General features: G+C 44.1%; 1 protein-coding gene across 3 annotated transcripts; it reads right to left on the bottom strand.

Annotated features, from left to right (window-relative positions):
- Window positions 1-170: 170 nt before the first annotated feature.
- On the bottom strand, window positions 171-26,523 carry LOC117147039 (PDF receptor). Of its 3 annotated transcripts, XM_033313767.1 has the most exons (11): window positions 26,454-26,523; window positions 24,266-24,526; window positions 5,474-5,930; window positions 5,294-5,404; window positions 4,227-4,378; window positions 3,746-4,003; window positions 3,387-3,683; window positions 3,057-3,320; window positions 2,811-2,971; window positions 2,481-2,748; window positions 171-1,246 (listed from the first exon to the last, which is right to left on the bottom strand). In XM_033313767.1, the coding sequence occupies exons 3-11, from the start codon at window positions 5,901-5,903 to the stop codon at window positions 1,007-1,009; spliced, it is 2,181 nt and encodes a 726-aa protein (XP_033169658.1). In that variant the 5' UTR covers window positions 5,904-5,930; window positions 24,266-24,526; window positions 26,454-26,523; the 3' UTR covers window positions 171-1,006. The 3 variants fall into 3 exon arrangements, 1 of the variants encoding a protein (XP_033169658.1); XR_004459828.1 differs by lacking the exons at window positions 24,266-24,526; window positions 26,454-26,523 and having other exon boundaries at window positions 1,176-1,246; window positions 2,154-2,748; XR_004459827.1 differs by lacking the exons at window positions 171-1,246; window positions 24,266-24,526; window positions 26,454-26,523 and adding an exon at window positions 1,253-2,022 and having other exon boundaries at window positions 2,154-2,748.
- Between the last annotated feature and the right edge of the window lie 314 nt (window positions 26,524-26,837).

Below are 26,837 nucleotides of genomic sequence, written 5' to 3'. Positions count from 1 at the left end.
GGTCCATCAAAACATCGGATTAAGCTGCTTATGGGCTGAAATTGCCAATTTAGCCATGCCAATTGGGGGATTCACGAGCGGCACGTGCCTATCCAAAAACGGCACACCTAATGGATCCCGAGCTTGGGCCCGATCCCAAATCCAGATGAAGAAAGTAGACGACAGCCGAGTGAAGTTTAGATGTATGCATATAAAATCAAGTTTATTCATTTTCCATCTAGCCTTATACACGTAATAGTTTGCCATTGACGACCACTGGGGATCTGGTTCTTAGGTTCCTCTCTTTTTAAATTCGGCTTGAATTCTTAGTTTCGAAATTGCGTGAAGCGAGTAGGAAACCAAACTAAAAACTGAAAACAAACACGATTCCACACACAAGATATTCCACTTAAAATGCACTGTAAGCTTAAAGCTAGGGTAATGAATATTCGACATTCGCACTGATCGCAGATCAGATGATGTGATACGTTCAATTTCCGTTTGTTTCTGTTTGTTCCTCGTTACCATTCCATGTGCTTTGTACTCTCGTTATGTGTGTACATACATAATGCACATATGTATGTACTTATGTACATATATACTCGTATTATATGTACGAACTACTCTCCGACATTTCTCTTCTGCTTGCATCCGTGTAAATAACAGGTATGTAAATATGTATGCTTTATCTATGCTCTTGTAAATACCGTTACATCTATGTATATTGAGCTTATTTAGAAAAAAAAGATTAACAGTTACATTCATCAGCGCACTCCCATACACATGTGCAAAAAAAACTGTGGCCCAACTGCTGTTGGTAAATATACAAAAATATAGGATATATGTATGTATGTGTGTGTGTGTCGTGTATCGATCGATATCCGACTTATCGAACTCGCTGCTTGCACTAAGAGAGCATACTTCGCGGCATTTCAGTTAGTTTAAGAACAGTTGCGCCTGCGGTTGGACGTGAGTATTGTGTTTCGGTGTGTGTTGCTGGTGTGAGCGGTAAAAAGAGCGAGATGCACTAGGCTTTCGGCATTTGTATTTGATGGCTCTTCGAAATCGCTTTGGCTTTCGCCTTCGACTTTGTTATCGTCGCGATGGTTGCAATGGATGCTATTGTTGTTTTGGCTGCCGCTGCGGTTGTTGTTGTTGATGTTGTGGTAATTGTTGTTGCGACCGCTGCCAGCGTCGACGTCGGCGGCATTTGCGACGTCATGAATATTTGCTGCGTCTTTTGCGAGCCCGGCATCACACATTTGTCCTGCGAACGAAAGGCGAGAAAGCGAGAAAGAAGAAAAAGAAGACGAAAAGAGTCCGCCAAGAGAGCCGCATTTTGAGTGGGAAACAAGGAGGAGAGAATGGCCAAAAAGATATTTATTGCATTTATGTGTCTCCGATTGCGGACCCCATTAGTTAAATATCGATTGTGGCAAAGTTTTTGTTGCACAACAAAGCGCAGCTAGCAAAATTCAAGGCAGTTGCAGTGAACGTGATAGATCGTAGCTGGCAGTGTGACCAGCTCAGGAACGGAAAGTGTAAGCAAATCAATGTGGTAAAGAGAAAGCAAAAACAAGTACAACCAATAAGAAAGCTGTTAACAAATAAAAAAATAACGGAATTCGATGAACAACAAGTTTACCAGTTGACTAAAGGTGAGTTTCTTTATACAATGTCAATACAATTTGGGCAAACTAATTCAGTTATGTAATAAGTTCTAATGGCTCACAATGCCTGGCCACACTGCGCAGTTACCGCAAGTTTGTGTTAATTCACTTAAATATTTCAATGTAATATTTAAATATAAATAGTAGAAGTAAAAGAACATGCCGCTGAAGTTTTGCTGAAAAATTCATCGAGTAAGAACCGTGTGCGAGTGTTTTTGAGTGTATTTGCGTGTCCAGAACAGAAGGTGACGCTATTGGAAATTTATTGTCATCAAAAATATTTTGTAAAACTTGTGGTGAAAATTTGAATTTTCGCAGGATTTGCCGATTTCGAAAGGATAGGAAGTTTCTAAATTTTGGAAAGGGCTTGGATCTGGCTTACACAAATAAGGGTATGTATGTATTTACATAATTACAGGGTAGCAAGGAAGGAGGGCAAGCGAATATAACTATTGAAATAAAATGTCTATTAGGTTAATTAGAATTACAAAACAATGAGCTTACTTTCTGTTCGAAATGATCTTGGGGATTAGAACTGCGATATTTTGTTGGGGTAATTTACATATGTGCTGTTTCCAGCTGGCTTTCTTGGTGGGTCGATGGGAGATGCAGGAATAGTCGGGTTCTGGGTTATCTTTGGGGGCATTTCCGGTCCGATGTGTGGGTGCTGGCTACTGTGGTGGTGGCTACATGGCGTTGGCTACTTCTACGGCTATTTGGCTACGGCTATGGCTACATCTACTAGTTAGGCTAGGTTTTGGTCTACTGCTCTGACAACTCAAATACAACTGACTCGGGTGGCACGGATGACGCTGACGGTACTCTCAGTACCTTTTGACCCCGGAAGCAGATGCCCATTATCCACTTGGAGCCGCGAGTCCGCGATCTCGCGCTGCCCGCCTCCTTGCTGTGAATGCGGGATATGGCCGGATCCGGCTCCGCTTCCGCATCCGTCTTCTCCACCCGGTCCTTGCCCTTTTCCCGCGCCTTGTTTTGCATCCGGGGCATCAGTCGCTGGCGCTGTTGAGGCTCGTGGATCATCACGATGCTGGCACTGCTCGGCTTCCTTCCATTCAGCCTTTTATTCGGCGGTGATATTCTGGGAGTTTTTTATTGATGCAAGGAGGTTCAAATTGGGGTGTGCACAAAGCGAAGACTTACCGCTTTCCAGTGGCCGATGGATCTCCTGCAGGCTGCACTGCATCCGTATCCGGCGCCGTGTTATAAGCACCCGAGTACATAGATGCCCTTTTCGGCGCCCACTCCGGATGACCACGCACCGACAGCTGGGTGGCCAGACTCTTCAGTAGCACGGCACGAACCTAACAAATATATATTTTGGTTGGAAATAGTAAAGGTTTTAGGGAAATGCGAAAAACTGTACACCTTCGTGACTTGATGACTTACCTCGCCATTTAGAAAGCAGTAAATTAGCGCTATAAAAAATCCCTGAAACGAGGTGAGAAAGTGGGTGCCATACGACCAGACCGCGAAGTTCGTGGCCGTTTTCAGAGGAGCCAGCTGGTGCAGGAGATTGGTTATACCCAAAAGTGGTAGTAGGACTATAGCCGCTCTAACGGCCTTGCGAGTCTGTTCTATGTCGCTGGCCTGCGATTGACGCAGCTTCATCACCAGCACACGGATAATGTTCACCAGGAAACAGAAGTTGAGCTGCGTGCGGATGGTTTTAGTTGGGTGAATAGGGGATCACAGCGATCAACAGTTGATATTACCCACCAGTATGACCGCTAGTCGTGGCCCCTCGAGGATCCAGTAGTAGGGCGTGAGATTATAGTTCCACAAGCACTCGCCCAGCGAGGTGTCCATATACATGACCGTGCATCTCGCCCACACGGTGGTCATCAGAATGGGCACACACCAGCCGAGTCGCGAGAAGAACTTGAGGGGAAAGCTGCCCTGGAAAACGGCCACCGTGACCATGTTGTGCAGGTAAAGGCCCTCGATGAACATCCACATGAACATGGCGGTGCGAGCGTACTCCAGCAGTACATAGGATGCCTCGCACAAATAGGGCTGTAGAATACATAATATCGAACTTAAGCACCCATATTTGGGGATCTCTTTGTGAAGCCTACCGTGTTCTCAATGACGGAGAGACTCGTGTTGGTGGCCGCCTCCTTGTTTCCCCGCCGGAACTGGTCGAGGTACAAGGTCAGGCGGATGATCACCTGCAGCACCATGGCGACGAAGAGGTTCTTGTGGATCTTGGTGCGATTGTTTCGCAGCGAGCGAAATGTGCAGAAGATCAGCAGGGAGACTATCAGGGCGAACAGGGAGAGGCAGAGGCCAACGATCTCCAGGGTCCGAGTCCTCCTGGCAATGTCTATGTAGGCCTGAAGGATATCGCAAACCAGTTGGAAGAAATTGAATTAAAACTACTACTATAAACTATTATAAACAAATGTAACCTTTGAAATCACTTAGAATCTAGAACCTTATTAGGTAATTTCAAAACCCTTGATTTGGAATTTGGGTTGGGATTTAAACAATACTTTTAACTGAAACAGGTGTTATGATTCCTGCATTATGTAGTGTGAAAGAAAGAATTCAACTCACATCGAAGTCCTTGCTGCCCATCTGCTGCATGAGTCGGATAATCTCCGGCTTGTAACACGGCCCGTAGTCCGTCCATCCCGGCGGACTCACCTCCGTGGCATTTGGCCTGCTGCCCCATCGGCCATCCAGCTCGCACTTTCGGATGGCGAATTCTGCGAACCGAAAAAGAGGGGGTTGGGTCGGATTAATGACAGTAATCGAGCTTTGACACACTGACTGACAAGTGCAATTATGCCAATCGAATGGGCGACCGACCTCGTCCAGTTGGAAAGATTGGGGCTAAAAATCAAGACATGGCCCGGAGAAATGAGGCCATAGCTCAATAATGCACTCGAAGAATTCCTAACAGATATGGTTCGGTATAACCAGATTTGGCACCACAAGCGCACATTTAAAGTTAGTGAAATATTGGGTGGCAAGTCAGCTACTGAGAATAGTTTCGTTCAGTGTATTTCGCCCATGGTTATTAAATAGCAATTCCCGATTGCAGAACGTTTAATTCATAGGAGGGGTAGCAAGCATTTAGGATCGTAATTAAGCAATCGATTGACTGGTGTTTTAAACCCTGTTCAACTGGCGGAGCTCGAGGGTGCACATGGAACACCTGGACAGCCCCCGGCGATGTCCACGCCCACTTTCGTCCCAGTTTCGTGGTGACCTCGTCGGGATATTGTATATGTAGAATGTTCGGGGGCCAAGGAGGGGCGGCGGCCCCGACTGGGAGTGCGGTTGAGTGGACGCCCCAGTCATGCATGTAAATATTGACATCCTTTCGATGAATACGGAATCAAGTAATTGTTTGCCGTGCAGCACTTGAACCGATTCCCAGCTAATGATCCGTATGATTGTGACCGCCAGATGTGCCGTGTGGATGGGGATAAACACCGCAGGACATGTCTTTTGACTCCTAACAAGCCGGCAAAAGTCATAAAGCTGGCAAATAGAAAATCGCTTGTGGCTGCTAAACAGCTAAACAGCTTCGACAATTAATTACGCTAATTGTACTAAGCATTTTGGCTGTGTTCTCTTTTGGGCTGCTGAATTTTTAGTGTTTTTAAGTTACTTACTGCGCGTATCGACGCCATGAAAGCCGCCGGGACAATTCATCCGTGCGAGGACTCCAGCCGGAGTGGGTGGCCAGCAGAGCAATGTGTCCCAGGTCCAATTGCAGTAGAGTCCTGTCCCGGCAAGAAAAAAATGCTGCAATATGATTTAAAATTTTTTAAAAGATTGTAGGATTTTGTTACCTGTTTGTGGTAGGGTGTAATTGACAAAAAGCGCCGAGCAGTTCTCGAAATTGGTGGCCGCCGCCGACGCAAGCGTTAGATTCCAGGGCGCGTTGCTGTTGAGATTACCGAGAACCTGTTCCGTGTCCGGATCCGGCAGTGCGTCCATGACGGTGGGCTCCAGGGCCAACTGGGCCACCCTGGCGACACCGTCGAGGACATGGGTTCCCGGCGATTCCGTTGTCGTGGCATCGAAATCGTGCAGGAGTGGCACGCGTCCGGTCGCCAGGCTGTGCGAGGATGTCGGCTCCAGCATGGATTTGGATTCAAATGTTCCGGGCGCCGGTGCAGATGGGGATGGTCCCGATGAGCCGGACTGGCGCAGCAGGCGGGTGAAGCGCTGGGCGGAAATACAGCCTCCGCAGTCGAGAATGTTCGACAGGAGGGTCATTTTGCCATCGACCACATAGTAAATGTGCTGCAAAACGAGCATTGATATCTTGTTATTAACGCACCAGCATTATATCGAGCTATATCGTTCTATGAAACCAACCCAACCAACCAATGATTCTGCATGGCGAATACGACCTCCAGAGCATGGAGCTTTGTCTTTGGATATTAGCATTGAACCCATGGACATGCATGCACTGGTTGCAATTGGAAATTGATCTCTTTCGATTTCGATTTCGATTTCCGCTTCCGTTTTCGTTTTCGTTTCCGATTTCCCGCACCCGTGCGCCCCGTTATCCGGGTCAGATTTAATTGAAAGCTTATCGCACAATGAGACGTACGTCGACCGGCGCCTTTGTTTACCGGATCTTATTCTCGTTGGCAGAGCGAGTGCCCGTCGTTAACGCAGTTTATGATTGCCCCTAATAAATACCCGGCTTATTTATAGTCCCGCTGCAGCGGAGTGCAAACATCACGCCCACACGCTACGCCGCCATATGTACATACACATATCATTGGCATTCGCACTCGCATTCGCACTCGCACTCGTATCACCCACATCGCACCGATTGTCGGGATTATGTCTGGCGAAATGGCAAACGGCCAGGAGCGCATACACGCAGAAAAGAAAACAAGTGGGTTTGTTTACCCATTTCAAATACTTTTCATGGCGCCATGTAAGTTTCCATCGGGCATGGCAACGATCGCCACATACGAATTTCTTTCTGTGCAGCAGGAGGAGGAACTACGGGCCGGGCTATGTGATGGATTCCAATGCCAACAGTTGCGCTGGCCCTTTTCCAATTTACGTGTCGGTTCTGTTCGGAGAAGTGTAATCTCTGCACAAGGAACAGCTTAAAGTGGCCAGCTAACACTTTGTATGAAGGACTCAAGGTCCTGGAAACTACTGATGATGTGGCCAACGATCTTGCTTCTATCAAATGGAGTAATTCCCAATGAAAAACACAGCTTGTTTATCATTAGTGCCACGTTTCGTGAAAAACAAGATTTCACATTTTAATGACGGCATCACATAGTTTCTTGTGCGCCATTTATGGCCAAGGCTAAACGGAATGTAAATTACTTCAATGACAATCGCACACGACAAATTATGATTTCTTCCTGTCTTGGTTGCGTTGCTGCAGCAGCTTGGGCACCACGCCACAGGAAACACGTTGCCATTCGCTGCTTTTGCCGCAACTTTTTATTTTTCATTTTTTTTCACTTCCGGAATTGCGTAAACAAGCCATGCGGAGGACGGTCGTCCAAAGTGGCCAAAGTTGCACATTTCGCCCATGTTGCTTGTGTTGCTAAGCTGCCCCAAAAATGCCTTTGAGTGCATTTTACATAATTTCATAAGAATTTCAATTTCGCCAGTAGTCGCTGCACACGAATGCATGCATGCAGGATATGCTCCGCCCACACGGCCGCACTCCCCCCCGCTAACCGTCTGTGCATCTCTGCATCTTCCGCATTTCCGCAACCCTGGGGGCATTCCTCTGGCTTTGTACTGCTCAATATGTATTTTGGTTGCATAAGCGCCAGCGCCAGACGAAGTGCAGCATTAGCAAAAACGACTAAGCACTCCCACGGCGCAAAAAACCAACGATATATATATACAGAGGTGGTCAAAAGTATTTACACAACGAGCTTTTTTTTCAATTAGTTGACAATTGAAAAAAAAGCTCGTTGTGTAAATACTTTTGACCACCTCTGTATATTTAAGATATATTATTAAGTAATTAAGACCTTGAATTCTGCGCTCATTTGCCAATCGATGCTTATCGCCGCAGCGAACCGATTCTCAGCTCGCGCTCCTAATTAAGCTAACTAAGCGCAAAAGCCCCTCCAAAGCGACTGAAAAGCTGGTGGAGGAGCCAGGGATTGGGAACGGTTTGGTTTGGCTTGGTTTGGATTGGATTGGATTGGATTGGATAACCAACTGGCTGGATGCTGGATCCCGCTACTCGGCATCTCCAAGCTGACGGCAGACCCTGATTTGGGTCACTTGGCAGCAGTTGCAGCGTGCGGGTTAAAATGCGATGGCCAGGGGTTAAGGGGTTAGGGGCTCCGTCACCCGATTAAATACTTGTGCAATTTAAAGTTTGCAGCAGTTCGCAACGGAAAGTAACTAAAATTTAATCACATTGAGGAAAGCGGTTTGTTGCACTGCAGCTTGTTTGTGTGTAAATATTATTGTTATTACAAATATGTTTATCAAAATGTTCTTGCATATCACATAAGCACATTTTTATATTTATCACGCCCTTGGCATATGTTTTTAACTTGAGCAATCCATTTTCAGGCCGATAATTGAACGAGCTTCGACTCGATTGTTTACAACAATTTCGAAACCCAACATGCTGGGCCGTTTGAATAATTAATCAACTTTCTTATTGAACACTCAGCAATTCAATTATTTAACACGCATTGCAATGCCCCAAATAGCTTGTCAATTCCACTTGATGGTGGCTACTCGCAGTGGATAGTGACAGGCAATCAGGATTTATGTGGATTTAATTCGTTAGTCGGACGGAGCTTTAAATGTGCAATAAAAGCAATCAGCAATCGACAGGATTATAAAGTAATTTCAGCTGACGTCGCCCGACTTGAAAATTGGGTTGATTGAGCCCTAAATAATGGGCGTGCCCTTTCGCCGATCGATTGTTTTAACATTTTCATCGGCCCACAAGTGCAGTCGAAGTTTTTTGGTGTTCCAAGACTTGGTGTTTTCCTTTACGGTAGGCCCGGAAAAATCACAGAGCCACGGGGAGAAAACTCATCTGCAGGCGTTGGGGCGTGTTTTTCGTATATTTCTTTGCCATAATTATGGCGAAAATGAAAGAAAATGAATCTCAAGAGCCGCCATTCAGCGAGACGAAGTGCATTGAATGGGCCAATGCTCGCTAACAAAAGGCTAGTGGGCCAAGTGGTGAAGTGGGTGACGGAAAAGCGTGTGGAAAGCGGGCGGAAAGCGGGTGGAAAGCGTGTGGAAAGCGGGTGGAAAGCGGGTGGAAGTGCACGAAAAACTGGTTGGGCTTGGTTTGGCGGCTAGCGACGCTATTTGAAAAGTTTTCGCGCTATTTGACAAGCCAAAAGACTTTTCACTGCGGGGTTTCTTTAGCCCAGAGTTGCCATAGCAAGTACAGTGCGTTTCGGGAGTGTAGGCCCAATTAAATTGGGCTTAATTAAGTTTTATTCGAAACGAAAGAAACTTTCGAGTGCTTTCCACAAACCTATTTCAATTATTGTGAACTGCAAATGTTTTAAAACATTAATGCCTAACAATTGGGTCACTTAATAATAGTTATAAATACTCAAGAGCGCACTTTAAACTAAATCTTTTGGTCATACTCCGGTGTCGGCAGCTCATTAATGTTGACTTGCATTTGTGCTTGTGCCAATTGGGGGCGGCACAAAGGATTTTCTAATTGCAAGTGCAACCAATCTGAATTACTTATCTTGCAGCGTGGTCTGTACATTTGCATCCCTTCGTTTGCGAAACGCACTGTAGTCTGTGGATCCGGGCCAATTAAGTCGCCACAAAGGGTTTTCCAATTGAGTGAGAGTTTGGATGGCCCAATGTTTAAGCAGCAGCCAAATGAATCTTAAATTTTAGGGATTTCCCAGGAAGAACGAGGCCAGACAAGTGGCCACATTAAAAGCCTATTCTGGCGAAGATGGTAGATGGTAGTTCGGTAGTTCGGTAGTCCGGGAGGAGGGCGGGGGTCAGGTTACATCACCTTTTGGCCACAATCTCGCAGCATACCCCGAGTGGGTGGTGCTTTGCTTTTGTCACCGCAGGACATTTGCCGCTTGGCTGAGCCACTGCAGCTGCTTATACAATTTGGCATTGAAAGTGCCACTGTTTGCAGTTGGCTACACTGGAAAAAAAAGAATAGCTGGTCTCCACAATCATATAATTTCAGCTCACTTTCTCTTTAAATCGATGAATGGAAATACTTTAGAGTAGCATGCAACCGAATCATTGACTATTTCCATTCACACCCATTTTGCTCAGTGCACTTAGCTGCTGAGCGCTTTTTGTTCTCCACAGTTTTGTTACGCTTCGCATCTTGGATCGATGCTAGTGTCTTGGTCTCGGGCTTGTAATTGAATAAGCGAAGAAAACCCAACGAAAAGGGGAAATTCCGGGGGCGAAATTCTAATGAATGGGCCTCACGATTTCGCTCCGCCGATTTGCATGTTGATATTTTGTATTGAAATCCGTTTGACAGACCGAACAGATTTTGACAGCTCGTCAAGTTGTTTTGTGCGCCCCATGGCCCATGCCCCATGCCCCATGCCCCATGTTGAATGCCGCACAGCTTTAGCCCGATTTTCCTCGCCTGTCGAAAATTCCGAAAAATGCCAGAGTGTGCGAATGGCTGAGTGCGAGCAACTGTTGCATTACTGATTACGCTATTGCTGTGCAATTTGCCAGATTGACACTCTATAAATCAATATCATCGGAACAGAACGTGCTGGCCTGGCCCAGCAGCACTTACTGCCATTTGTTGGCACTGCCAGTTACAGTTACAATGCTCTATGGTGCTCCACAGTGAAGCCGGGAACGTGTTCACTGTGCCGTCCGGTGGCAGGTGCAATGTGTCAATGCGAGTCGCCACAGGAATATTGCCACCGACAAAAGACGCTCGGCATGGCTATCGATGAATTAAGCATCCTCAATGGATTACTGTCTTCCAAGTGGACAGAGGGTTGTCGATTCTCGAGGCCACAAAAGAGTTTACTGCTTTGTTTAATCGCCGCTCCGTTTTGCCTCGATTGGTTGGTGATTCTTCTTAATACCATTAAATGTCAATTGAATTTGAGTGCTTGTCGTGCCAAATGAATTCCCTTGAATTGGTTTTCCAACCCATTTCGTTGGCAGTTGTCTTGCCGAAGCGCACGATTGTTATTAATCCAGGATTGGGTTTTTAAATAAATGCCATCTTTTGGCCAACAATGGACCACATCTTGCGTCACTCGTTAGGCCGCCTTATAATTGATCATGATGTATTTATAGCTCTGACACATTATGCAATCGTGCAGCATCCGCAGGAGTTCACTGACCAACCTAATTCGGGGTGGGACTTACGCAAACAGTTTGCATAAAACACGAGCTCGAAATATTCGTTACAGCGTTGCACAATAATAAGCTAGTTACATAATGTTTATTCAAATTTGCAGGGCTTTAACGGGCACCTGTTGATGGACCGTCGCCCAACCACCCTACCCACCCATCGTACACTCAAAAAAAAAAGGCCTAGTGGTTGGGAAGCAACCTGCGGCATAAGTAAACATCTTTCGAGTAGCGTAGGGTGTAGTCCAAGGTTCGTTGCTTCGTTGTTTGCTCTCGTTCACCTCGACGTTTTGTGGCCCAGGCTACTGGCAGTGGCCCCAAATTGGCTGCCTGGCAGCCCACAATCCACCCAGTCGACCCAGCCAGTAACCCACCACCCACTCCCGGTCGACCCATCCCACTAAGCTCTGGCCACGAAGGAAATTCTTTACTCGTTAGCCCGGCACAAGTCGCAGCCAGACCTTGGCAACGAGGCAACAGGATCTGCGCTGCTCTGGCGCTTTTCTGCCCACCCAGGACCACACACACACATAGGTATGCACACTCAGCGAAATGCGGGGTCAGTTCAAACATTTCATGATCCACATTTTTGTCGAAAAATGTTTTGTATGCGTGAATACCATCAGCATGCCTATAATACCACATAGCATAGTTTCTTATCTTAAATACCTGAATTTTTTAAGATTTACATATTCGCCTATTAGAAGGTAACTCCTTCATTTCGCGCAGTGCAGCTTTGTTGTTTTTTTTTTTTAATATATTTGGCAGACTGCCAGAATAATTCTCGTAACTCTCGTTTTGGTTCGCTGGCTGATTGTTGTGGTCGCTGCCTTCCTGCTCCTCCGCTTTTCAGCCTTCCTGCATCGCCGACTATCCGTGAATCTGAATCTACATACATATATACATCTGCGGCGTCCGCAGATGTATCTTCACCGTTCTCTCGGCTCGTTTATCTGCTTCGGCGGCTTTGACTTGCGTTTCGAATGACATGAAAATAATAATGATTCGCCCCTAATTGTTCGCAATACAATTACGCGTAATTATGTCGCTCTTGCTCGCAAACCAATCGAAAATTTGCCCCGTGATTGTCATTGAATGTTGTTAGATCTATCTATCGGTGTCCAGAAAGAAAGGGGCTTCAAGGGCTCGATTTGTTATGTAGCTGAATGGGATGGGATGGGGTTGGGATAGCCCATCCTGGCTAGCAGATGTGAAGCTCGTGAAATAATGTGTGAGGAAATGCTCCCATTTTTCCCGTGCATCACCACACGTTTGCTTCACTTTTCTTCGGATTCGCATTTTCCTTTTTCTTTTCATTTTTTTTTTTTTTGTGCAACAAGGGCGGTCGAAAATATTCATCAAATTCCTGCAGACGGAACCTTTTGCGGTAATGGTTTTAAGTGAGTGAAGTGATTTCGAGAGCTGTTTTCGCAATGGCTATCCTTGGAAGTTCACTTATTTAGCTCACGATTGAGCAACGCTACCTGTGCTTTTAGTTTTAAAGTGGAATTTCGCCGTGAACCACATGCTTTCTAATTTCGAACAGCATCAAAAGCTGCCGCCATTTTCTTTTTCGCTATTAATAAGAGGCTGTCAAAACAGAAGGCTGCGAAAGAAACGAGTGGCATGTTTTTGCGTGTCGGCACTCGAAAACATTTCGATGTTTTATTCATATTCGCATAATAATGTTATTTCGAACTTTTTTTCTTTAGCTATTAACGGGTTCAGTCTTCGCTCAAAACTACGATGGCTGAAACACCTGAGAACTGGGTCAACATTGATTGAGGGCCGTAACAACTGCCGTTTTTCTCCAGTGATTCCACTGGACGGTTCGAATTCAATCAGCGCAGATGGCATACGAAATAACTGCAGCTGAATGTTAATGGCCAAGTCGGAGCTGAACTGCCGTCAATAACCGGAAGTGGAAAGAGGAGAATGCCGAGCGAGTAAGGCAGGAAGTGAGGGAGAAAGAGAGAGAGAGAGAGAGAACGAGAGAGGGAGCGAGAGAAACTCAAAGCCAAGAGCTGCATATTGTTTAACTTTTTCGGTGGACTTAACCCACTGACAGCCGCTGTCAAAGTGCGCAGCGAGGTTAACCCACTCACTGCCATCCAGGATTGCCATGTGAAATTGTAATGGAATCCGGGAGGCGGAATCCGGACTACGGATTACGGATTACGGATCAAAAGGACTCGACTTTGCTGTCAGGTGGGGATTAAGCCAATCGAGTGGAGTGTCCTGGGTGGCTGGCTCTTAATTGAGGGTCGTTGATGTGGCAGCAAGGTCAAGGGTCATCCGCTAACAGCTGACTGCGGTTGGCTAATTGCCCGCCCACCTACCGCCGCTTTTCGCCAGCTTTTTTCCGCTCACATTTCCCATTTTGCATTTTGCATTTTGCATTTTCCATTTAGCATTTCGCATTTTGCGTTTCGCATTTCACTATTCACACAATTCGCATACATGTGGCAGTCAGTAAGTGGCTACGCCCACTTTTAACCGCCACCGCCTTCTTGGGCATTCCCTTTGTGAGCTTTGAGCCGGCCAAGCAGCTTACTGCCCCACTAGATCCACTAGATGCCCCCGCATCCACCATTTACGCCATATACGAGTTTATCGTGCTGCAAAAAATTATGTAGCATACTTTGCTGCGCTTTGCAGTTATGCTTCCTGCGTTCTGTTTTTCGGCGTTCTGGGTTTCCGTTTGGATGCCCAGTTTTCCGTGTTCCACACTTAAAAAAAACTGGCCTCGAAAGTTTCCCTTTGGCCTTGTTTTTACAGGATTTGCATGGACACTACTACACTGGTGGCGAAATGGCACGAAAATGTGGCACTTAATATTCAAGCTATTAAATGAACATCTGCACCAGGGACTTTAAGCACACTTTATTTTTGAAAGTGTACTTTGGATTAGCATAAGTTTGAAGCTGGTTGGATTTCGGCAAAACCACAGACAAGATGGAAACACTGTTTTTTGCTTGGTTAACAAAAATATGGCAAAACGGTGCAAGGAAAATATCGCTGGATTAAAGTGCAGAATTCGGCTAGCTTGGCTCATTGCATCACCAGAGGTGATAACTTCACTATAATTATAGTATTTAAATCTCTATTGCGCAAATGGGGCTATGAATTTCGAAAATGGCCATGTTTTATAATTGTGCAATTATTTTCCTGACTTCGCGGAAAGACCTTGGGCGATAAATGCTGGCAAGGATGTCCCTGAAAACCGGGACAGCAGGACTCGCTGTCTGATTAGATAATAAGCGTCCGTTGGCAACAATGTCAAAGGGATTGCGATTGGGCTTGCGATTGGGATGACGACTCGTCGGACTTCCCGGCTAATTGGACTTGGCTGGAGTCCAGTAATTCGCGCTTCGATTAATTTCGCATACTAATTGAATCGAGTGCAGTTAGTGCGCGGCGATAACAACAACACGAACAACTAAAAGCCCGTACACATGGCGTATGATTAATATGGGTCGTAAAATTCATTACGCATACGCAACGGCGACCGCAAAACAATGCGGGCGCCACAACCAATCGATTGCTCACACACACATGCCTGAAATCAAATGAAAAACAATTATATAAGCCGGAATAACATATCAGTTAATCAAATAATTTATATCGCTTTGCGTTCGATGAAAAAGGACACAAATGAGATGCCATATCGCTTTCAGCAATTAGATTATCAATTACGCCTGAATTTCGAATTTCTTCGATGGGAAATCGAAATCTCTGCTCTGCTCCCATTGAACTAGAATCTCTTCTCATTTTTTCGGTTAATTGATTTCGATTGCGTAATGCTACGTGCTTATTGATTGCACGGCCGACTTTTAATTCTGCTTTGTTTCGGATGTTACTCTGGTATTCAATTTATTTCACTTCCATTTCTACATGGTTAACTTTGCGGAATTTCTGCTCTCTAATGTTTGTTAATTTCTTTGATAAGTTTTTATTTGGCCTTGCTTTTAACGCTTAGCAAATAGTCAAGTTAACATATTTCCAATTTGTACTAATTTGTATTCCCCAATCGAACTGTCGATTGACTTCTCCTTCGCTAATCGCCAAAATCGACGAACTTCCTTCGCAGTGGGCGTGGCCCCGCCCCGCCCACTAGGGGGCGGATGCTTAAGTCTTTAGCTATCTGCTGCGCTCTGCACTTTTCACATTCTACATTCTACACACTTTCGCCGAAGACAAAAGAGCCCGAAATATCAGACAACGCTGAGAGGTTGTTCCATGTGGGGCGGGCGGTGGGAGAACGGAGGCTTTCTTCTTATTATGTATTATGTGTATTATTGTTGTTATTTTTATTATGGCTGGCTTTGTTTGCCAGACTTGGTTGGCCAGGCCAAAAACTGTTGCATTGTTCCGGCACAAAACACGCTTGGAGAAAAAGGGAAAAATAAACGAACACACACACACACACACACACACACAAAACGCAAAACACAAAACAAAAGCCGGGGCACATGCCACGTTTTTTTACTGCCCACAGTTCGCGAGGCATGGGCGTGGCAGGGGAGAGGCAAGACAATGCGGCAATGAAATGTTATACCCAGAGACCACTGTAATCGCAATATCTCAAGTCTTCTTGTCTTGCAACAGTGGATGAAAAACCACATTGGGATTATGAAATGTTTTCGAACAATATCAAGTTCCGAAACGAATGTACACGGTACTTGGAAATAACTACAAAAATATCCTTTCAATGAATACATTTGTTAATTTCCAGATCAGTAGTAAATTATTTAACTGTTATAGAGTTCCAGTTCAAATGGCTAATGAATAAGTAATAGGGATAAATTTACTTTCTTATAATTGAAAATGTACTTTAATTGATCTCGATTCACTGTGAATTTTTGTGATTTTTCCCCTAGTTTTGGCTGTTGTGTCCCCTCAGTTTGGCCTGCCATTTATGTTAATCAGCAGAGCAGGACAGCAAGCGAGGGAAACGAGCTCAAACACGATACGATGTGTTTGTGTGTGTTTGCACATGCTTAAAATGTTCCACTTGCCCCGGTAAAGAGATGGGTGTGCAAGAGGGGGAGAGGGGGATGGTGGGGCTAGCAAAGATTTGCATATAAAGCTGCGGCGACTGCCATGCATCACTTGTTCTACTTATAAATGAGTTGCTGTAAAAAACGTAGCATGTGTGTTTGAGTGTGGCCATGTGTGCGTTGAGTGTGGCAAGATGCAGTGTGACCTTGATCTTGATGTGGTATCTTTTTTCCGCACAAAGGAAATTAATATATCAATTTATCCTAGTGTTTGCTAATCCATTTTCCAGCATTTAAAGGTTAAGTAAATAGCTTTAAGTATAGCTTTGAAGAAAAGTTAAGCTGACTAATAATTGCATTCCGCAGATTCCTTGTTATTTGCATTCGTTTTCCGCGTCGTCATTTCTATCTTTCCACTACCTTTTCCCTTTTCGTGGTTTCTCTGAAATGGTTGCCAATAATTGAATCGCCTTTATTGGATCCCATTACTTTGCCATTTATTTTCAAATATGCCTTTTTTCCAAGTCCACTTGGACATCGATGGGAATTCAGCTGTGAATCTCGACCAATTGAAAAGTTTGCGAGAAGTGGGGAAAGTTTGGCGAGCTGAACTCGAAAAGAGGCATTCTCTTGGCAGCTATTCTGAGATATTTTCCTCTATTTTACTCTGGGAAAGTTTTTAATTATTGTTTGTATTTTTTCGTACGCCGGCGAATGGCCACCAAAATGACCAATGGCGCTGGCCGAGTTTCCTTGTTGTCCTTGCTGTGATTTTTGTGCTTTTTTGCTCTCCTATTTTTCTATTTCACCCCTTTTTTGGGGCCATCTCCTCTCATTTTGCAACAGACGACTAGGCCTGCCATCAAAATTCACGGCTGACCTTGCCACTTGTTTGGTAAAAAAAAACTATAAATGCTGCCAGCACACACAGATGTGGACGCACAAAGACAGCTGACCGCGCCATGTAATGGTGTGTGTGTCCTTTAAGCCATTCGCCTTTTGGCATTTAATTAACTTTCTCGGTTTGCGCGGATTTCTCCCTCTTCTTCCGCCGTTTCCCTTATTCCAGACTATAAATATTTACAGAGCACATCCCTTATAATGTAAGAATAAATTAAGGATAATTCTTCGCAAGCTCTTTACCTCCTTTCACAATCATGTGTGGATAAATGGGAAGATGCAATTTTAAAGGACACATTTTTAAAATGGTTAAGTTTATTTTATTCTTAATGTAAACATATTCACTAAAAAGGGGATTTTTTTTATTTATTAACAAACATCTTTGTTATATTTTCTGATTTCAACATTTGTTTTTCTTCAGTTCGTTGAAGCCTTGGCGGCGTGACCACAGAATCTGTTTATATAACGTAGGTTGTAAAGAAGTTATGAAATATTAAAACGATTTGTGGGCTCTTTTTCCTACGCAATTGTTGCAACTTTTATTAATTTTGAGCTTAAAGTACCATAAGGTCAAGTGGCCAACAAGAGTGTTGAGTACATAAGTTTAACTCCAAAAACAAATCCTGGCGAATAGCGAATTTTTGGCATTCTTCCATTGGCTTTGGCTCTGCTTTGGGCTTTGGCCCTTAAATATGTTGCCAAATTAAGTTGAAGAGTCAGCTTATAGTTACGGCCCAAAGGGAATTGGTTATGAGTGGGCTAAAGTGCCTTACAACTACAGGAGTGTTTCATGCGGCACCTGGCGTATGCAAATTTCCACCGAGTTAAGTGAAATTAGCGGCTTGGGCCGCCCAAAAGTCATGTCCTTCCCTGCCTGTTTTGTGGGCCCAAAGCTCTCGTATTCCTCCCGTAATTTGCCCACAATCCTTATTCAAATCCGTGTGTAATTTTCATTAATGTGCTTTAAGACATACTATTCCTGTGTAGCAGTCGGGATGGCCCTATGTGTTGACTGGGTTCGCATATTGTTGATTTCTTGATTCTGCCACTCTTTAAATTTTGCTGTCAATGCATTGAGTGACTAATTGCCTTCTTGGCTTATTTTACCGAGGGGAATTTCAAAGAAGAGCAGAAGAGGGGGTCTTTGGTACCCGGAGCAGGACTAGTGGTCGTGGCAGCAACTTTCATTTGACATTACTCGGTCGCCGTCTTTGTGGTCCTGGGAATTGCAATTTGCCAATTATGTGCTGCATGACTTGGGCAAGGCCAACTGAGATGTGCATAAATTAAGGATCACAAATGGGGTTGTAAGTGGGTGAAAGTGGGGGACAGTCGCTGCTCTAATGGCGTCGATTCAATTAGAAAGTCTCGGGGTATAATTGCCATGGCAGCCAAATGAAATTGACAACAAGTCAACGCTGGGGCCTTTAAACACATAACGAAATAGTCCGTACTGTGCAAATTGCTTGATTAGATTTCTTTACGATCGGTTTTTTAGGTTCCATAACCCAGTAAATGGGTATTTACATCACTCCTAAGTTCCTAAGTTACGCATTGGATTGCCCTACTTTTCGACACGCTGTCGCTAGCAGGGTCACACTGCGACATTACCCGCAACTTCTCGCTGTGCAGCCACACCAATGTTGGCGTGTGCTTGACTGTATTTATATGCCCACAGGCGTACACAAAGCCAAGCAATGTAATGTCACATGAGGAAGAAGAAGCGCTCCCTTGGCTTTTTCCTTCTTCTTCTGTTTTCACTGCATCTTGCTCTGCTTCTTCCCTCATTGTTGGCCTAAGGCAAATGCAGTTGCTGGCCCAAAAAAAAAAAAAAAGAAAAAAAAAGTGAAATGAAAAATAAAAGTATGGCATAATAATGTGTTACATGTCGTGTGGATGTACGTGGGCGAAAATCAATAACAAAATCTTCGAAAAGGGGGGGAAAAATGGCGCGTAACGTGACAGACTCTATCACAGTTTGGCATGCACTGGCCGAAATGTGGAAATTTATCTCCAAGTGACATGTGATTCCTTCACCTAATTGTTTGATTAGATGTATAAGGCATGCTGGCCTAATTGGCAGTAACTGAAATTGATATTGCAAATGAAAAGCATTTGTGGCTTGCGGTTGCATGGACATGCATTTCGTTGCACCAAGAGTTGTGGCTGCCATTCAAACTATTAAGTCAACGCCTAATATTTCGAAATTGGTAGAATAAAATTTGATGTCGAATACAACAATTGTTGTATCTGTTTCATACGATATGATATGCCGAATTAAAAGTTTTTTGTTTTTGCTGGAGGTAAATTAGAAATTAAACTAAGCAAATGGAGAATTTTGCAAGTAAAAATTTTGAGCCCTCCTCCTCGATTCTCATTAGTGGCACGTAAGCACACGGCACAGTGCAAATATAGTTTTTGTTTATGGTATATATTTCTAGTGTTTGTCAACTTAGTATTTTTAACATATATATACCGAATATTTTTAGAATATTTTTTTAATATTTTTTTAATATTAGTAATTTAAATTAAACTAGGCAAATGGAAAATTTTGCAAATAAAAGTTTTGCGCCCTTAACCCTTAGAATATTGTTTATTCGGTTGTGTGATTTTCGCAGTGCAAGTGGAAGGATTATGAAAGTCACGTAGACTAGTCGTAGGTGCAAGGATCCCACACACACTCTTGCACTCAGTCACACACACAATTGCCTAGGGCGTCGAATTCCGTTTTAAATGCGCTCAAATGCGCAAATAAATTTAAGAGGTGACGTTCCATTGCCACGCCCACTTTATCATGGGTGTGTGAGTGTGTCTGTCTGTCTTCCACTAAGCCGATTTAGCTTAAAGTACTGCCGCAACAACAACTACACGGAACACATCCTGGCATCCTTTTGTGCGAGTGTGTAGGTGTGTATGGGTGTAAGGGTTACAGCCCATTGACAGTTAACTCTTACAATTCGCACTTGAGGGATTTCAGAATTTCGGAATTTCGGCAGAACGAATTCGCGTTTTGTCGTGCGATCTCCACACACATGGTCCCTAATCCGCAGGACATGATTCGAGCAAATGCTTTTAGTGGCAACTAAGTCCAGAACTATTCGCGCATCCTAGTTGCCATAAAACAAGCGTGGGCAAGTTTTAGTTTTTATTATCCCACATTTCAGTGATGCCCAAACATGCAAGTAAATCAATTTCGAAGGCGTTCACATAAACAAATAATTAAGTGTTTGCAAGAAGAAGCGCTGAAGTCCAAGAATAAACAATTGTGTAACCATTGAGTTTCTGCATAATATTGATTTAGTACGTTTTAAACATAAATAAACTGTAAAGCACACAAATAGATGCCATTCTTCAGCCTTCTTACATCATTTGTAAGCATTTTTCCGTTGATTTCTTTATATTGAATACTTATATTTAATCATGTTTTTGTTATTTACTTCACCGATTGTCACAGCGAACTGGACAAGTGAGATTGAAGGTTTCCATTTAATATTTTATGGCTGCAGGCTTCCGTTGGAAAATCACTTCCGGTTCGCCCAAATTTTTTTCTACATTTTCGTGCAGCGTTTTTCATGCCGATTTTTCGATTATCGGACTGCATCGTCGTCAAACATTTGAAACATTTCCCCACTGACGTCAATCGATGGATTCCCTCTTCCCGTTCGACTGATTAAAAATAAACTTTGCATGGATCGGTCTCGGTGCTCACTTACTTTCGAAGTTTTTTTATACAAAAAAGAAAAAAAAAACATGCCAAAAACAAACTATATAATTGATTTATTGTTTCAACAACATCCCTTTTGTGCCCCCGTAATTCACCGCCATCGGCTGTTTTTATGCGATTTCGTTCGCTGATGCCAATAAATTGTTTTTCACATGTATTAAATTCAGCGTTAAATGCACGCGGCAACAAGAAGGGAAAACCGCTTGTTTTTCCTCGGGATCAACGGCCAAAACACGATTTTCATGGGCTTATGGTGATTTTAGTAAGGCGATACATTGCCTACTCTGTTTTAAAATAATTGAGAATTGTTATTGAATGAATGTAACTAATGTTTATGCTTATTATTGTTAAAATCTACAATGTTTTGCTTCGTTCGAAATTCGAATTTCTTGCATGATTTTGAATAGGGTATTTGGTGCGCTTTCAGAACGCCGAAGAGCCAAACGTTTTTCACGATTTTCACGTAGTGGAAAAGCGAGTGCAATTTGATTTCAATTTGGAGGTCAGGGGAAGGCTGGCTTGCACGTTCGTGCGAGGTATGCGAATAAATAAAATTACACAATAAAGTAATTAATAAATGTGCATTTTTAGATACATCGGTTGTTGGTCCTGCAATGTGAAGGGCAGATATTAATTGGTTTCCCCTTCTGTAACTCAGGGTTACATTTCAATCACATTTTGTGCCGAACAAAACGTAGAATTTTCCACAATCCGCCACGCCCCCTTTTTCACTTGGCGCCGCCCCCATAAGCCCGTAACATCAGAAAGCTCAGCTGAGCTAAATGGGAAGCCAAGAGTGATTAATTAGTTGCGCTGGAAACGGATTCACTTGCCTTACGTAACAATTGATATTTGAGCACTCGCGACAATTATGACTGGCAAACCGGATGGTTTTTGACATTGTAACGAGTGCGCAGCGATGAAAGTATCTGCCACATCGGATTTAACGAAAATTCGCCACTCAGATCGGGCTTACGTGTTCAATCAATCTTGCAGGTCCTGAAAGCCCATTTGATACCATGCGATCCAGCTTTGAAGTGCCCGGCTCATCCAACTCCCTTTTCAAAGTCGTGGCTTATTCGATTTCATTTCAACTCCCTGCTGCACTCGAGTTCAGCGAAATATTACTCTATGGAATTTTCGATTTGCGTGGGCGAAATAAATGCAAATTGAACAAATATTTACAACTTGATATGAAAATTATTTGCACTGGATTGTTCATAGGTACATATGTAGAGAATAAATCAAGGATTTTTGGATAATGTGAATTTTATCCACCCTAAAAGAGTAGATTTAAAAGAAGTATCTTCCTATTTTTATTATCTTATCTGAGTGCAAATTAGTCATATTTCAGTGTTCACCAATTCTGTATGTTTACCGCAAAGTTGAAAGAAAATACAGAATATTTCTTGTGATTTGGCCCAGATCTCTACTCTCTGCGTTTATATTGAACGGTCGGTTCGTAAGTGGCTTATGGGCCAGGTTAAGACGGCAGGGGCTTATAATTAGCTGAAGAGCCCTTAACTTGGTTTCCTTTATGGTTTTTCTGGGCCACCGTCCACCGGGGGGCCGGGGGGCTTCACTGTATTCACTGTAGCCGGTCGACGGCGGCCGAGAATCGCTGTCCGAAATAGACCCATTTGTTTACGCTTGTCTCCTTTGTTTAGACACTTGCTGGCAAACTCGCAGCTGATAAACAAATTTTCGGCGCTGGCACTATTTGCACATTACGCATACGCCACCGAGCGCATCCCAGCTCCATGCCCACCCATACAAATCCCATCGAAATTCGCCTTCGCCTTCGCATCCGCGTCCAAACATTTGGCTGTGCCTCGACACATTCCGCACTTGTCTCCCGAAAAACAGAAAAAAAAAAAAACAATTGACACAGTTCCAGTGTCGTGCGAAAGGCGGCGGAAAATGGGAAATGGGAAATGGTCGAAGCACTTGACAGACGAGGAAAGGGTTTTTGGCTGCACTGCGAAAATCCGCGGAAAATTACACCATCTCACAATAAATTGGGCCATTGGGCCAATCATTCAACGGAAAGCTATCATGACTCCGAACTGCATATTAATGGGACAAAATTACATAACGAAATCTGGGAATAAGAACGCGCTGCAACTTATTTAAACTTTCAAAAATATGCAGCGTTGCATTAGCGATTTAATTTCGCCGAGCAGCGCAAAAGGTGGCCCACAAACTTTTACCTGCGGCTTATAACTTAGCTGCAGTATGAAGGTCTTGCGAGCTTGCAATTTAATTGACTCAACAATTTGGAAACTTTCTCGAAGTGCAACAAAGTGGTGAAGTGGACAGATGTGGTCGAGATGGGGACGGCTGTGCCGCAAGTGGCACAATTTGATTACAAGAACGTTTAAGTTGGCCACAGGATGCCGGTTCCGATAATGAGGTGGGCAGGTGGGCAGGCGGGCTGGTTGCACATGGACAGGTGCTCCCATTGGGAATCGCCGCCCAACTCAGTTCCTTGCCCAGTTCATTAGAGAGCGAGTCAAGGACATTTAAAGTCTCCTCCAGGGCACACAAAAACACTTCACGCGGCACTTTGGACAATGCTAACGAGCTACCACCTCGTCCACATAACATGGATGCACCTACATACATACACGCTGTGGGTGCTATATACTCGTGTACGAGTGTGTAGCAGTGCACACTTCAAATATAAATACTAAATGTAGTTTGCTTCGCTTCATGTGCAAGATGCAAAGATGCGAAGATACAAAGATACAAAGATGCAGAGAATGCATCCCAAAGTTTTGGCAAAACGTGAAATGGAGTGGCGCACGGACAGCTTGTTTAGCAGACAATGACGAAGTTATATCAAAAGTATGACATGTGTAAACACTTTGACCGCTAGCGATTTGACATAGATAGATAGATAGAAGGATACAAAGATAGATAGATGGATAGATATAAAGATAGGTAGATAGATAGATAGATACGAAGATAGCTAGATAGATGTGTCAGTATGAGTGGAGGGATCTGCACCGCTTGGGTTCATAAATATTTATCCCAGAATATGGCAGGTGCACAGCTTCCATTTGCGCAAACCATTTGCAGAATGCGCAACGAGCTCGAAAAATATCCAAATGTGCGGAAATCGAAACAAAGCTTCCTTACAAAAATCGCATCTTTGAACTTCATAAAACCCAAAGTTGGTCCTCATTTTGAACCAGCAAAGTCAATGGTACTATAACTTTTTAAACAAATACTTCTGAGATGAATAGAGCTCATTAACCCAAGAAGTTCTATGAGTTTTGCACAAAATATCGTTGAACTTTGTTTTCGTTGTAAGTGTACTGTTGTTGTTTTTTAATAAAATAGTTACCTCTGTGTTATAATATATTTATTTCACATTTACTTTGGATTATAGACCTTGCAAATATTGGTAATAAATAAGTAAATAGTTGGACCGCCCGCCCAACTGATATGATAATTTTCCACAATTATATCGTTTGGCTTTGTGAGTTCGTAATGAAGCCGTTGGGCCAAGATTAAAGCAAACAAACAATCCGCTCAAATAATGAATGAATACAAAAAGGCCGGCAAACAGCGCACAAATAGAAGAAGTATTTTTTATCACCGAATGGCATTTAACCCGCTGAAAGCGTGTTTGTTAACCAATTAACACTCACCCGCCGGTTTCGCTGCTGCTACTGCTGGTGGTAATTCTTTTTTTTTTGGGTTCCGGACTCGATTCAAATGTGTGTTGTATTTTCTTGGCGTTTTCGAGTTTTTTTTGGGTGTTAAATCTTTGTTTTAATTTTGTTAATTTTTTTTGTTTATTTCAAACTCGCGTTGAAAGCACAGCAAAAAAAAATGTGGGAGTATGAACTTGAAAAACGTTTTCGAAAGCGGGTTGAAATCAATGGGGCGATTGCCTCTGCTAATTTTTGCTGGAAAAGCGAAACGAACGCCACGAGTGCCGAAGCCGTTATGACAGAATCTGGCTAGCAGCCGAGCAACTTATCCTTAACGGAAAAGCGGAAAAAGCCGAGCGGAAAAGCCAATGCACGAACGCCGCTCGGCTCTCGGTCATTTACTCAGTGTGTGTGTGTGTGTGTGTGTGTGCAACTGCAGGGAATATCGGGAAATCTTTCGCTCTTTCCTCTCTTTTTGCACTGCAAGTTTCACTGTTGTTTGTTTGCCTGTTTGTTTACTGTTTACTGTTACTGCTGCCTCTGTCGCTTTTCCCGCTTTACCCGCTTTGCCGCTTTGGCCTGGCCGTGAAAAAAGTGAGTGAGCATAAATCTCCGCTGCCGGCAACAAACACACCCAAAAGTAATGGCTATTTACACCAAATAGTGACAACAAGAAGCCGGAGAAAGCGACACTTCCGGTTCTGCAACACGCATTCACAAGTCGCAAAAACAAACTATCAAATTGGAAAACGAAAGGCGGAAACAATGTCAGATCTGGGCGTAACCTATTTATGTGAAATTTGTAATTGCCAAGCGCAAATTAATTACTTCCTGATGGCTGTTAAACTATGAAATGGCCACAATTCCTTTCATTTTGGCCTGGTTGTCTATGAATTTCGAATTCCCGTGACAATTTCTGCCCCGTAATGATGATTGACGTGGCAAAACGAGTGTGACAACGAATGATGGATGCCCTGCAAAGGACGCCTTCAGCCAAATGGATTTATTAGGCGCCAAAGTGCAGGCCACTCGAGCAGCGCGCTGCGAAGTAGGCAACATACAGTTGCATCCTTGTTTGCTGCACCACGACTGTGGCTGCAGCTGCAACTGGCTACACGCTGCATGCAACTGATGCCTCCGGCGGAGCACGTGACCAACTCGAGCAGGGCGGCACATATGAGGCGCTATATATAGGCATACATATGTGCGCCTCGAATCGCTGTCACAAGCAAAAAGCGATGCGCCCACGTCAACGCGCCGCGGCAGCAACTGTTGCAGGCACGCAGCAGCATCAGCGACATTAGCAGCAGCAGCAGCAACAGCAGCAACAACATTTGTAGCAGCAGCAACGACGTCAACATTGGCCTAGTCACGTTTTGATTCGCTCCTCAATCGTTTATACCCGCTCCTTTCCAAGTAGCGAGTGTGGGGTAAACTAGTCGACTAGTCGCATTCGTGCAAATGGTATCAGTAGCTATTTACAGGGTAATCCGGCTGCGACTCCTGCCATGGCTGCCGCAACACTGGCCTTTCAATTTGCACTGGACAAACGAAAAGATGCACAAAAAGCTGGAGAAAAATTGTGGCAAAACTGTGCCAGCATCGGTCGGCCTATGTTTAATTATAGTCACTGACTAGTGGGATGAATGACTACTGACTATCTGACTAACTGACTGACTGACTGACTGACTGACTGACTGACTGACTGACTGACTGACTGACTGACTGACTGACCGACCCATTTTGCATGAAATGCGGTCAAATGCAACGCTTGTGCTCCACACGTTCATAAATCAAATGCCGCCGCACACACAGATACACACACGCATATGGAACACTGGTGTTTGTTTGGGCCAAACAAAAAATGTGCAGAATTCATAAATCAGGCAACAATCACTCGAAGGGCCAGCAGATGTTTGTTTGCCCGGCTCAGATGAAGTTTGTTTTCCGAGATCGTAAATGAGCAAAAAAAAAACGAGTATGGGAAATCGATGGGCGATAGTCTGGGGCAGCACTCTTGTTGAATGCAATCAAATGTTTCGGCTGTTGGGTTTACAAGGCGAAATCCGGGCGAGCAATAGTAGCAGGCGCTTGCGAGCTGTCCCTGAACTCCGGCACCTAGGCGATTCCGATTAGGCGTCTAATCTGTGCCGCCTGCCCGCCAAACGGTAGGTAATCTTACGGAATGGGATTTGCGGAATGAACTTGGCACCGACTTGGTCCGACGATCAAGCGGCGTTGACGGGCGACCGGCGACTGGGGGCGCAATCGGAACTGACTGCAACTTGTCTCGAGTATCAGCCACTGCTATTTACTATATTAAATGAGCTATGAGCTATGAGCTATGAGCTATAAGCTATAAGCTATTTGCTACACACATGCAGCCATAATGAGCGGCTGAAGCGGCTGTCAAAGGCGGGGATCACCAGGAAGAGTGTGGAAAACAGCAGGGGGAGCACAATGCTAATGAGCACAAAAGATGCAACAAATGCGGAATTTAAAACAACAGCGGCAACGCCTGCAAGTGCCATATAAATTTAAATTCAAATGTGCAACAGCAGCCCGT

The sequence above is a fragment of the Drosophila mauritiana genome, chromosome X (genome assembly GCF_004382145.1).
Source record: "Drosophila mauritiana strain mau12 chromosome X, ASM438214v1, whole genome shotgun sequence".
In the NCBI taxonomy this organism is placed as follows: Eukaryota; Metazoa; Arthropoda; class Insecta; order Diptera; family Drosophilidae; genus Drosophila; species Drosophila mauritiana.
This window is presented reverse-complemented; position numbering and strand designations above follow the sequence as displayed.

Coding starts and splice junctions, on each gene's coding strand:
- LOC117147039 (XM_033313767.1), bottom strand. CDS start 5,903: ATGACCCTCCTGTCGAACATTCTCGACTGCGGAGGCTGTATTTCCGCC. Junction 5,405..5,473: donor TTACACCCTACCACAAACAG/GTAACAAAATCC, acceptor TTGCCGGGACAG/GACTCTACTGCAATTGGACC. Junction 3,321..3,386: donor CACGACTAGCGGTCATACTG/GTGGGTAATATC, acceptor ATCCGCACGCAG/CTCAACTTCTGTTTCCTGGT.